The 15332-nt window shown below is 23.7% G+C and overlaps 1 protein-coding gene across 1 annotated transcript in view; it reads right to left on the bottom strand.

Moving 5' to 3' along the window:
• The window catches only part of LOC111035837, a 62461-nt gene that overhangs the window by 8254 nt on the left and 38875 nt on the right, over positions 1-15332 (bottom strand). The window contains exons 3-4 of the mRNA XM_022317628.1: positions 11021-11148; positions 8204-8366 (exon numbers count right to left, since the gene is read on the bottom strand). Coding sequence (XP_022173320.1) covers positions 8204-8366; positions 11021-11148 — 291 coding nt within the window. The remainder of the gene's footprint in view (positions 1-8203; positions 8367-11020; positions 11149-15332) is intronic.

Raw genomic sequence — 15332 nt, 5'->3', positions numbered from 1 at the left:
TTATACAGTTTTACTAATTTAAAAGAGTGAACTATTTAGTCTAAACAGATTATAATACAAGGTAATCCATTTAAGTGTTATTTAAAAAAGTTTAATTTTTTTTGATTTTTTTTTTTTAATATAATTTAATAATATGCGTTTTACTATGTTTTATCATTGTTATTTTTAAGTGTTTTACTTTTATGGATGATAACATCCATTTTAAATTTCATAACCAGAAGCAGAAGCTATAGTTTACACGTATTTTAAGTTTGTATGAGTGAAGTTGTAGTGGACCGACATTTTGCGAGGTAATATGTCAATACTCAGCTCATTATATATTTTAATATTTATGGGAAATAATTAATTACATGTCATTATGTATCGAAATACTTTGAAAAATATTCTGCTTCAAAATATTAAATTTAAAATGGAAGTTGTCTGTGATAACATTAAATTATGAAAAAATAATATTTTCAAAACAGATAAAGCTTGATGAACTAATTAGTATAACAGAAAATTTAAGTGGGTCACCTTGTATATAGCTCTTTGATAATTCTTGTTAGTCACAATAATTCTTATTAAGCATTTAATATTACAATCTAATATTTACTACATATTTGAAATTCGATTTTGTCATGTTTCTAAATCGTTTAAAAATATTCTGCTCCAGAATATGATAATGTATGTTCTGTCATTCAACAAAAATTAATACTTAAAAATCATGATGTAAGTAGTAACAAACTAACAAAGTTATTTTTAATGAATTAAAATTATCTAAAAACCATAAAATATAAATATATTGTATTAAAAATATGAATACTTTTAAAATTATGCGTGTTTACAGTTGAAATGTTAAAAATTTACCCTGTAGATTTCTAACTAACATTTTGAATGTAGGTAATAAAATAATCAGAATATGTATAATAATACTATCTCGAACTACGGTATTAAAGATATATTTAGTAATATACTAATATATTTAATGATTTGTAAAAAAAATACATTTTATTTTATTGGGAGATCAAAACCATAATAAGTACTACATATCATGTTTGAAACTATTCAAAATTCTACGAATCCGTTATTTGAAAATAATGAACCTTTAATTATTTTTGAAAACCACACATACCCATAAAACATTTTAGTACTAGAATTACACGTGCATAATAAATTATCATTATTATTGTTTTATATTCATCATAAACAAAGTGTAACCCAACCTAAAAATTACGAACCATCTAATATATTATTATTTTAAGTCTAATATTTGGCTATTACACGAGGGGAAGTAATGAAAACTAATTATATCTACCTATTCATAAAACTACTACCATATCCCATGAACTAGAAATATGCTTTTAAGTAGGTTTATGGTTTTATTTTTTTTTATGTGTGTTATAAACTAATTTAAGCAATAAATATTATTTATAGAAAGCTTAAAAACTTTAAATGTGTGGCGATGATCTTATAATTATTATAACCAGTCACATCAAGTATCAACTCACACGATCAGGGTTAAAAAGATTTGCTATTGATTTTCATTTTTCATTACCTACCTCTAAATATTTTCATTCGCATATTTTATGCTCTCTTTCCTTTGTTAATTCTCAATCTAGATAGGTTATAATATAATCAAAAATATAAATTTTAAATTAATAAATTCTATTATTTTATTAGATTGACATTTAAACTAAAATGTAATTACTGTTTAGTGTTTATTATAGTGTGATTATTTTACATTCATTATTTTAAGTATTTGAAATTTAAACTATAATCAACTAGTATAATAGAATAAAGTAAATTATAAATTAAATATTGTTTCTATACCGTAGTTTGTTATAACTACTTATAAGTAATTCTCCTCACTAATGATGTTCTTATAATGTAACAGTTAAAACTATGAAATAAATAAAAACTAATATAAACATAGTACTTGTACACACTTAGTAATTAATAATTATCTTGTATTCATTATATGTTTTCATAAAATCTGGTCCTCATTATAAATGTAGAATTTACAAACTTACTAAGTATACATTAAATTAATATTTATATTTTATCAACTTTTATACACAATTGTTTGGTTAAGATTTTTCCATGGGTCTGCATAAATGAATAAGATGAGTATAAGATGTCAACAAGATTAGTAATATGAATAAAATTAGTTTCTAAATTTTACATTTACCTACTTTAAAATATTAATTTAATTTATACTTTTTAATCGAACTGCCATTTTAATAAGTAGGTATAATAATTGATTTTCCTAAGGGAATTTTCAACGTCTATAATTTATTATAGTATTCATCTAAGTAACTTATAATTATTTTCTTGACATTTAAAAGGGCTATATAAATCATAATATAAAATGTTAATCTAAGAATTTTTAGATAACTTAAGCAAAATATTTTGACTAACTTATTTTTTATTTATTGTTATTGAACTTATAACTTATTAGTTGTTAGGTATTATTAATGAGTTTCGTTAATTGTATATTTTGAGAAGTGGTAGTCCAAAATATACTATCACCAAAACTACAAAATTAAGTTGGATATGGAAAACATCAATAAATCGATTTGCTTTGTCAAAATAGTTTAAACTATTCTTTTTCCTATTTCTAATAAAAAATTACCGGTTAATCCAGAACGAATCTTTTCCATACATGAAAAGATATTTAAATAATCAAAACGTACTTATTCCAGTTTTATGCAAAAATGAACTATTTCTATATATTATTCCAGATGAACAACTATTGTCTTTGTTGTAGCCTTGTAGGTATATAGAAAAATAAAATAGTTGATTTAAAAATTGCTAAAATGTAAATGTTAAATTAAGTTAGGTGTTACTATAATTTGTATAATAAAATTTGAAATTACACTAAGAATATAATCCTAGGTTTTTGAACCACGTCTGAGTCGCTTTAAAAGAAAACAACATATTATCAAACAAATTAAAAAAATATCTAATCATCAAAATTACTTTTCTATTAAAGGAAATTGGTTTGTTTTTATTGACAATGTACTATATAGTTTCTGCGAATGTTTTCTCGACGACAACTACGTCATTGTTGTCTTTTTTTAACATGGTTTTTATTAACTTTCAGACTTTCTTATGAACAGTTTGATTTCTTTTGAATGTTTCTATAGTCTTTAAACTTTTTATATTTCATAATATTAATCTTTCAATAAAATATGAATATAAAGAAAAGATTCAAAAACCTAGCGGTAGCCACAATTATTAATATAATTGTAAGTAGCTACATAATTGTAATACTCTAACATATAAATTAGTAAGTAACTACTTACTACCTATACTATCCTTTAAACATTTCAATCATAATTTTAATAATACAGAGTTGAATTATTGGGGTTCCTTCGATGTATGAATTGATATAATTATTGTTATTTATTTTCTGTACTTGTAAGATACATAAACATTAGGTACCTACCTACCAAAATTGTAACTAGAGTGGGCGTCATAAATAAAAATCCCAAGCCTAAAAATATTGACCAAGCTGATGACCTGCCCAAACAAAATCCTGTTAAGTTGGTAAGAAAAAAAGATGTTATTAAATTAACTAGAATTTTTAAAATCCCGTCTGTTGCTGAAGAAATGTACAAATACATTTTTCAAAACGTAATATTAGAAATGATAACAACGGAATTTATAAAGAAGACCATAATTAAAGAATTATTAATAAAATACATTTTAGCAACGCGGTAAAACTTAAAAATAAAAACAATATTAATAACCTTTAGAGATCAATATTTTTGTTTTGGAAAATATTTATTTTGGATTAAATTTTTTATAATTTTTCAAAAAAGAACAAAATATGTAATGACATTTTTCTTAACATTTCCTTAAAATCAATATACACTTAGACAATATATACAACAATATACACAATAGACACTTCCCTCAGGGGGTAGTATCCCTCATTTATGTTTATGGGTAAAAATGAATTATTTAAAATTGTTAAAATGATAATATATATATATATGATAAACGATTGATAAAAAAAAATACTGAAATAGTTATTAATAAAATATTATCAAATCAAATGGTTGGTCTGGAATTGTCACGTCATAAAATGTATTCTACTTGTGGTCTTTGGTTAGTATTCTACGCAAGAAGCCTTGTCACGCAAACTAAAAACTAAATGGTTCATGGAAACTGTGCGTATTTTAACCCAGTTTTCGATAACAACGTAATACCACCGACAAAACAATCCGGTGTTTGGACAAACAAGCAGATTACCAGTGAGTAGTGGTGTCTATGGGGTTCAACAGAAAACTCAAGCGAACATGCGAGGTTATGGGATTTGGTCAAATTTCATTTGAACGCTTTACTGGGTAGAACGTTTGAAAGTTCGGGTACGTGACTTCGGTAGATGAGACCTGTTGTGACAAACGTGATGGGAATGCACGGTCATCAAAATTAATCTGAACGAAAAATAAAAATAATGGGGATGACAAACATAATAATAAAACTTACTAAAAATTATTTTCTTACAAATTTCGAGTTCACTTTGTTGAATAGGCTTGAAGAGTTGTTGCTTTTATCGCAAGTGAGTATGTAGTACAGCTTTTGTACCTACTCCTTATACCTCTAACAGTGTCTATAAGATGAAATCACCTAGAGAGTACTTTTGGATTTTTGTACATAGATTGTCAGTCAGCAATTTTCAAACTGAGTAAAACAAAAGAACATTCGAGTTGCTTAAGTGTAGTAAGGTTCAACAACTCGGCATTCTTGTAAACTATAGGACAGGTACCTAATTTTTCTTAGACTGATAAAAAACTGAAATAATTATAAAGAAATATTTTTGAAATACGTATATAAACTTGTATAATTTTTTGAATGTACGTTTGGAATATTTCTCCAAAAACTTAAAATGGTATTATTTTTAAAATTCTATTTGAGAACAATTGGTATACAATAACCAATGTTTATTTTAACTGATTTAATTATTCATATTTTTGTAATACTAAACAATTCCCAAAAATTGTATAACTTTTACTATTCCGATATTACAAATATAAAAATAATTTGTTCAGTGTAATATAATATTTTAGAAAATATAGAATTGATGAAAAAAAAATGCAACACAAATTAGACGGTTACTTATTATATCTAATGTCCTATATGCCCTTTTGTAGTCTAAGTGACTAAGTTTATTAAGATCAGAATAAAAAATAATTATTAATCAATTACAAATCAATGATACTTTAAATATAGAAAAAATTTAGTGACACAAACAAAAATGAATACATTAAAATTTGTCATCAGAATCAAATAAAAATAAAATTATAAAACAGAGACGTGGAGATTAATTACATTTAATACATCCATAAGGTTAAAGCGAAGAACAGTTTAAATAAGTTTCAATGAAGAGTTTCAGAACTTTTTTGATTCATCAAATTTGTAATAAATATGATATTTTATTCTTTCTACGTTAAACTGCTAAACCTAAGATGTAAGTTCATGCACTTAAATATTTTACAAATTTGAATTTACTTTTTAGTTAATTTTATTATTTCATAGTATTAAGCTACATTTCAATATGAATTTTAACACAAACAATTTAACAAAACCAATGCCAAGTTTATATACGTTATAAAAATATAATTTAGGTTTTAGATTAAAATGTATAATAAAATAATTTTAATCGTTTCATGTATAATTGTTCACATTGAATAAAAATTCTAAATCGAAGGAATTTTATTTTTCTGTAAATTTTTTTTTTGTTTAGGTTTTCAAATGATATTTTTAAACATAAATAAAAAAATATATATATTATATATATTATTATTACTATTTATTTTTTCCAATTTAGAATATTAAACACTAACAGATTTAAAGAGTAAAAATAAAAAATGATAGTTTGAATACGTATTTTCTAATTAATAATTTATTTAGTGCATATTTTATTAAAAAACGTGATTTACATAAATAAATTTAAGTTAAGCATTTTTAACTATATCATTCCAGTTAACAGCTAAGTTATTTAATCTCTCTTTATAGAACACACTGTCAAAAAAAAAAAGATAACAAATGTAATATTTACATTTAAAATATTATGCTAGAACGATATTCAGTTATTAAATTATAGCTTGGGAGTAAGCTATCAACATACAAAACTACAAAAATTAAAATTTTTTAAATATTAATATATTATTTCGATGTTATTTAAGATAAGTTAAACGGACAAAACAATCAATATTATTGCCGAAAGGTTTAAGTAAGGGATGTTAGATAATAGATTATGTTAACCCATAATCTATTAAAATGAGTACAATTTTGAGTTTAAAAAATGCAAGATCGCTTAGTAGATGGTTAAAACTCAAATGAATATGAAATAGAGACTATTTCACAATATAAAATCTTAAGAGAACTTTTTTTGGTAAATAGATTTAGCTGGTATATGGAAATTATGTCACAATAAAAATGTCATTAAGAATCAATCACGAATTTCATTAAATATAAATTTCCATTATTTAAATTGATTTGTAAACGATATTCAAAATAGGTACGTCATCAGTATAATAAGTATATAACATATGCTTGATACATTCAAAATAAATCTTCGTTAAACTAACTACTTATCTCTTGAATACTATTTTTGACAAATGAAGCAATTTTTGCATATTGTTGAAAATATCATCTTTTTTACTTATTTTTGTACAAATAAGATTTTAAACCATACTAAAAACACAAATATTTTTTTTATTTCATTATAAACTACAATAGTAAAAATATATTTGTGGTTTTTTTTTAGATAATTATGTATGAATTAATGGGTTGTTTAATAATTGTAATTAATTGTTAGATTATGGTATACAAATTAAACAGTTGAGGCTATTGTTCTTGTTTTCACAAATAGGTTCTCTGTATTATAGTCGTATAATATAATATAATTATTATTATATGTGTCTTATTTATTATATGTATAAAATATGATTTTGAAGAAAAAAATTAAATCATGATGTTTATATGTTGTATAGACAATACCATTAATAAAAACAATTTTAATATCCTGGGTAGTCTTTCTACTGTACAGTAGATATCGATTGTCCCTCATCAATGAGTAGTTGTTCTAAATTAGAATTCTATGATTCATACGAAATACGATTCTGAGTACACGAAGATGGTGTCTCAACATTTATTTCCAAGGATATTTCATAATTTATTTATAGTATTATAAATTACTTTTTTATTTTTCTATTAATAATTATGCAGGTTAAACTAATTTCTTACAAAAATCTTGCATACATTATACAGTTAATTAGTTTTTTTAAAGATCAAGATTTCAACATCGTGGGTTTTTAGCCAGATATTATGTTTAATTATTCTAATATAATATAATGCAATTCTTAGTTTTTACTTATAAGTTTAATAGTATTGATAACAACTTACATTATGCAAAGGATCGTGGTATAAATAGTTGAGAAAGTCTAAATATTTTATTATATATAAATTAAATATGTATAAATATGTGAATACAAATAATACAACATGTAGGCAATGGCAAAAAGTTTCAATTTGTTTTTTAATTACAACTGAACAAATAATAAAATCATTATTTCTTGTCTAAATACCCAATTTTGTCAAAGACGTTATACTCCCACAGGCGTTATCTCTGTTTTACTAACATATTAACGTATTCAATTTTACTTTCAGGATAATTATTTTACTCCGTGATTCTTAACATTGCAGTGAATTAACTTATTACAAGACATAAAGGCAAGACTAACCATGAAGCAGAGTCCGTGTGAGGCATTAGGTGAAAATATGTTTAATGATGATATTAACCGTCGGGATGTTTGGCTAAGCATTGCTATCAATGTAAGACTTAATATTAAATTAAATTTATACTTAATGTATTTAATTGATTTAAAAATCATTATCTCAAACTTGGGGAAACACCAAACACAATTACTAGTCATAAATACATCTTTAAAGACACAAAGTATTATATGATCAAAACGTTCAAAGTTGTTATCATTTTATTAATTGATTTTGTAACTAATATAACAATATTGTTAATAAATTAATTGCTTTAGTGGCTGAAACGGAATATTCCTTTTTTTACAGTACATTATCGTCGATTTTAAATGACAATAATAGTTTTAAGTAATGACATTGGGTAACAAACAAATAATAATAATATCCATATACTTTGAACTACTATAGTGTTAATGGTTAGTAAATTCGTACAACTCACCTGTCCTATGAATAATACTCAGTGCTTTTATGATAAAATCGAATATGCCTGTCGACTCCATATTGGCATGGTTCAATTGATATGTCAACGAACCATAGACGGTCAGGCCACTGTCGCAAGGCTTAACATGCTCGCACAAGCGTTTCCTCTCGTCACCGGAAACCTGAAACACATCACGAAATTCAGGTAAACGTGATACAGCACCTTTTATATAACTATGATAAACACGTTCAATTTGATTTACCGTACACATATTATTTAAAATAATAATATTCCGACATAGTGTAATATCGTTTAAGACTTTTTGAATTATTAAAATGTTTACTCTAATGAACTTTATTCTTTAGATGTATCAATATGTATGTACTATACGAATTAATGTACTTAAAAACCAATATATAAAGAATACATTATTATGACTATATTATGACGAAAAAATATTAACTCATTGTATAAAATAATTAAAAGTAATAGCAAATGTTGTATAGTATCATTTATTTTCGAATCATAAATCAAAAATAAATCAAAATTAGAATATTTTTCTTGAAAACATTATATCTACTCGTATTATCAAAATATTATATATTTTTTTTATATTGAACCAATAGCACCAATCTTGTAAAATTGAATCATAATTATTTATATTTGGATGCCAAGGAGATTATCATATACGATAAATTTTTTCCTTTTGGTTCAAATATCTATAGACTCTATTGACTCTTATAACATCAGGTGTGATTTAATTGAGATAATGTTTGTCTATGATATTTTAAATAATAATATAAACTGCCCAGCTATATTAAATTTAATTGGATTTAGAATCCCTAGTAGGTTTACACGTAATTGTAAGTTGTTCCATACACCTAATTTTAATAGTATTAGTGGAAAAATTCGTTATTTTCAAGAGCCATTATTAACACCAATAGAATCTTCACAGTCTTGGGTTTTTTCGTTTTGAATCATCAAATATTTAAATCTAAAACTTTGTTATTTTTAAATCATAGTACCTAAATATTTATTTTATAGCTATGTTTTGTATACTAAAATTTTGTCTTTATATTTCTTACTATTTTTACTTTTATTATTATCACTTGTCTATTGTTTTCATATTGTGCCAATCATATATAATGTTTTTCTTTCTTTGTTAAAGGTCTTTGGCCCGTTAATTTTATATAAATAAATAAATAAATAAATAAATAAATAAATAAATAAATAAATTCCATATTATAATTTGAAATTGTGACTAAAGTATTATACAAATTATTTCTTGCCATTCTGGTATGATATTATATAAATATAATATAATTAGGTATTTATATTTGGGATATATTAGAATATGTGTGCATTTTAGAAATTAAAAAAGTTGAAAGCATAAAACCAATTAACTAAGTTAATAAAATAATATAACATATTATATAGGTAGAATACCATAGGGATTTAGCAAAAAGGGACATTTCGGATATTCCTGACTTGTGCATGTGAATTGTGGGTTTCATAATGGTGTGTATTAACTAATTTTATTCAGATGTCGCAAATTGTTTTTTTAAAACGTTTATACTATACACAATATCTTCTACTCTCATAACTTTAATTTGAAGCTTTGAAAAAGGCACCTAAATTACTACAGCACCATTAAGTACAAATTATTTTTCTTAGTTATTATTCATTTGATATGTACTTTTGTGTCAATGATGTCAGTGAACCAGAATTTAATACAGGGTTTAGTTTTTTTTTAATGTTTAAATTCTAGAATAGTAATTTTCAAAATGATAATAGAAAGATATACAATTGCGGCAGTTTTTGAAATAAGCCTTAGAGAAACTGTTAAATTGATAATGACTAGGTATAATAAGACTGAATGTGACATATTATTTACAATGATTAATAATTTACTCAGCAGTCAAAAGTCATAGAAACTAAGTTTCTAAAAGACATTTAAGGTTAATGACATTTTACGGTGACATTAAACGACCGTTTAAAAAACATTATTTCTTTAATAAAAAAAACCTCTATCCGGAAAAAAAAATTAATTAATTTCATGATAATAATTGTAATGTTCAGAATGAAAGTATGTTATTTAATATACTTATACCTTAAATTCTACGTAATTAATCGTTTTAGAAACTTTAAGGAAACATAATATAATAGATAAAATACATCGTCAACCATTATTCGCAAATCATTAATTATTGTATAAAAATTATCATAAATCAACTTTGGTAGGTTATAGTTAGGTAAATATAAATAACTACCTTTAATGTATACTAAATAGTATAGAATATAAAATCTACATAGGCACATATAGGTACCATTTACTTAATATTATAATATAAATATATTTATATTATACATTTTAACGTTATTTTCATTAAGTTCAAGATCCACACAATACAAAGTACCATAATGCAAATATCATTACCATTTGGTTATTAAAATTTTAAATTAAATTTATATTCTTTATAAGTATGACATTTTAAATATCTATTAAGTGAAAAAATAGTGACATTATAGGTAAGCATTATATATTACGTTTATGCTGGATTACGAATATATTATATAAAAACAATTGTTGGAATTAATAATTGGAAATAAATAAATGCATTTTAAATGTATACTTAACATGTTCTAATGTTCTATGAATATAATTTGTTACATTTTTACTTTTTTTTCATGCACCTATTTACTAAATAACTATCCAAAATTATAAAATTATTAGAGTAAGTTAAAATTTAATTTGAATAAAAAATAATTAAAATAAAATAAGCTACTGTCATTAAAATGTCATCCAAACTGAAATAAAATATTTGGAGTTCATACTTGACTGACGCTACTACTAGCTCTTCTTGATTCGTCGGGAAACATCTGTTTTTGTGTATATTGTGTATTCTTATACGGTGACGAACTTTTTTGAGTGTCTTTAAGAGTTCCTTTTGGAGATCCATTTCCTAAAAATAAAAATAAAAACATCATAAAGAGCTATGTGATCAATTTATCAATCAATACATGAAAACTTAGTTAGATTAATTTTAATTTTATTTTTATAAATCACATTAGGTTATAAATGAAACTCTTTGAAGTTATAAGACAAAACTAACATCGTATACTTAATGTTAATATTGCATATAGGTACTCATTCATATTAATAACTAACTTATTTTTTATATTATACTTAAATCAGATTGAATTTTTTCTGGGCGCTGGAATATGTTACTTTAAGCTGAATAAGCAATACCTACTATAAATTATTTTATAATCAATAGAACGATAACGATTTTAAATAGAATATAATTTAAGATTTTGATATGAAATCTATAAAATGTTCAATTTGTACAGCTAAAGATTAAAAATCAAAAATAATGTTTATCATGCCTAACTAGTTAATATTGTTAACAAGTTATTTTTATCGACATTTTGACTTCAAATGTTGACAAGATTAGATATTTAAACGAAGATTGACGATGATAGTTATTTTGATGTAATTAATAAACATTATTCGTAGAGACTTGTAAAATATTATAATTTTTTCTATAGGTATGCAATGAGCAATGATATATCCAAAATAGTTAGATTAATTTTAAGCTTTTGTCTATTTATACCATTAACCTCTTTGAACTATTCTAAGGTAAAGTGGACGATAGTATTGACTCAAAGTTAATAAAAATAATATCACATGATAGAAATATAAACTATTATAATAAATCGCTAAACAAAATACTTTACAATCACCCTTAATCCATAGCCAACATCATCCGATTGATCACAGCCACCGATCTTCAAATCAACATTTAAAATTAATATTTAGAATAAGTACACATAATAATATGTTTTAGATTTAAATTATTTATAAACTCAATGGCCCATGTCTCCAAGGGTATTGTAATAATAAAAAAAAAACAAATGAAGTAAACTTATGACAGTTGTCAGTTGACATCAACTGACAGACCATGACCGATCATAATCATTTTCCGAATAGGTATGATTATATTTCATTAAATTCAACTTAAGGGCATTTAGTACGTCCATAAATCCACTCCAGTGACCCGCACTCAACACTTACTGTACAGCAGAGCGGTACCCGCTGGCCTAAATATTTCATAATAGAATAACTGTATTCATATACTTAAATAGTAAACATCTTTTTATTTTTAGTAGTATTTCCACTTTAATTTTATGTATTTAATTTTAGTTGCTCATTTTCACAAGTTGATCTTTTGTATACATTTATTGGTTACTAATAAATGTCTAGTAATAATTACATTTCTTCTTTTAGCCTTCTTTGAGGTGCGAACATTTTTAAACATTCCTTTGAGTGACTCAGATCTAGTTTATACTTTAAAGGGGATGAAAATTTTTCAAAATAACCAAGACTAGAAAAAAAAATTAAGAGAGACATTTTTTGGGGAAAACAGTTTTTGAAGAAGTTGATTTTGTTTTTTTTTTGTAATTCAAAAATGAATAACCGTTGAATTAAATTTTTTAGCTAAAAATGTATTTTAGAATTTTCTAGATGGAATATAAATAAAATATTTTAGCTCTTTTTGTTTTATTTATAGACATATTAAATTATCACATTTTTTTGTTTTTTCTATCTATGCATTGTATATATTTGAGTAAAAAAAGCTGAGCAATTTATTTTTCTCATAAGTTGTTTTATAGAATAGATTAGTCTAAAACAAGTAAAAAAATTAATTATTTTGTAATAAACAATTCATTAAACAATTTTTTTATCAACAATACCTAATTGTAAAAAAAAATTAAAATGTTTCATGTTTATAATATAAAAAGAGTCAATATTTTGAAAATGTAATTCTGTAGTGAACACTTTCAAGTACCTACTTGTATTTATTTTTGAGCTATACCAATAGAAATCAGTATCAATTTCTTCAAAAACTGGTTTTGTATAAAAATTCCATTTTTACTTGATTCATTTTTGCATTTTCCGATCATTAAGAAAAGCTTAGAAATGTTTTTAGTATCACCCAAATTACGAACTAGGTCTAATTTTATACCATAAGCCACCCTCAAAGTTAAAAATTGAAGAATTTTTACTGCTCCTCGATGCTTAAGGTGTGATGACGATGACTTTATGACAGGCACACAAATAAGTACTACACACATCATGTAAAATCAATACATTTATTTCTCAGAATGCATAATATGATGACCAGATAACAAACTTGTCTTTTAACTAATCTAAAATAATGGCATGCCTAAACTAAAAATATTGTTTCTACTTTCTTTTATAAATATGCATTTTATTCAACTGTTTTGAACGCAAAAAATGTACAACTATAGAATTTTAAAATCAAGGAATTTTAAAAACTCTAAAATATAAAACAAAATATTCAGACTGTATTTATTAAAATTACTTAAAAAAATAATATTGATCTTTAATTAGTTTTGCTAGGTATCCTTAGTATTCTAACATCCACTGTTTTACGCCCTACATACGAGCTAGTCACGCAATGTTCCAGTGTCCTTTTTAAGTTACTTTTAGCATTATTTATATAAAGAAAAATATTAAGTTACTTTCTGAGTGGTCAACCCACAATGTCATTTTTAAAATGTATTAATAAATTATTCAAATATTATATGAGTTATAACTTTCACTTTTTACTTAATCATAATATTATTTCTGGTCTAGAATAAATGAATAAGTATACCTTCATTAGATTTTGAGCCATTTTAATGTTATAATATTTCCATATAGAACATTATAATATTATAACATAGCTATTAGTTTATTATTTATTAGGTACACAGTTTAAAAGGCATAAAATAATAAATTTTTTAATTTAAATATAGCTAACTATTGATTAGCCATTTACACATAATATTTATTACGATTATCATTAGGGTTTTTAGTAAATTGCCTTATTTTTAAATACACAAATGTTGAAATGTATTGATAATAAAGATAATAAAAAGTGAGAAATACATATTTTATATAATAAATATAGGTACACGTTACATTTATATAATATGATTTAAATTAACTTATATATAATCACAGCAGAATGATATAATAATTATATAATTTTACAAATAAATGAAATAATTATTTTGTTATTCGAGATATTACGAAAATTAGTATGAATAATTTATTTATTACGTTAAATATTTTATTTCGACTAACCAATTTTACTAATTTGTCATATCTACCTATACTGTACAATATAAAATATGTATGTTCATACTAATAAAGTATTGAAATAGTATACAATATTAAAATCTGTAGACTGTAATTACAAATAATTATTACAAAAAGTAAAACGTTAAGTTTCTTTTCATTGTTTCATTTTGTTGTTTTTTTTTTTTTTTGACTATGGACATGGAAACAGATGATAAGAGGGACACAATGAAAAGAGAATTGCCAAGTGATCATAAAGTGTGAACTTATATATTCTATACAAAGAATGAAAGTAAAACTATAAAAATAAAACCACAATTTGGATCTAAACCTGTATAAAATATAAGAATAATGTTTTTAATGATTTGAAAAAAGTTTTTGTTCAATAAAGAGTAATTTTAAATGTAAATGTTTCAAAATTTCCTATTATTGATAATTTAAAGATATGAATTGAATTCAGGTTGTATATACCTAAGTACTTATTTAAAACAATAATTATTGTTTTAAGTTCCGAGCTTGGCGATGGATGTTTTAGTTGTAGGTACAATGATGTGTATTTTTTTCTGTCCGTCATCAACTTTAGGGACCATAAAAATGCTCTAGTTTTCTTAGGAGGTTTGTTTTTTTAAACTATAGTCAATAAATAATTGTTTACTTGATAAAATAAATGTAATACAAGATATCACCTAAATTGTCATAGTAATTAAATTAAAATAAAACAAATATTCAGCATAAATCTACAATATTTTTTTATGATTCTCTCAAATGTTGACGATCATTTGCAAATTATTTTTCAGTTAGAAATTCAAACTCATTATTCTTTCATATTTAACATTGTTACCACTAACATAAATTATGATTTACCTTTAAAAGACATTGGTCCTGTGATATAATCTTCTCCGTGTAACTAACAAAATTAAAAACCAATTATCTGCTGAAAGTAGTGTTACTGGGCTCTTCCTTCTTTGTAATATCCACCATTTATTTCTTTTTATAATA

This window comes from Myzus persicae, unplaced genomic scaffold, assembly GCF_001856785.1.
Source record: "Myzus persicae strain clone G006 unplaced genomic scaffold, MPER_G0061.0, whole genome shotgun sequence".
NCBI classification, from domain to species: Eukaryota; Metazoa; Arthropoda; class Insecta; order Hemiptera; family Aphididae; genus Myzus; species Myzus persicae.
Note: the sequence above shows the minus strand (reverse complement) of the source record. Positions and strands in the feature narration are given on the sequence as shown.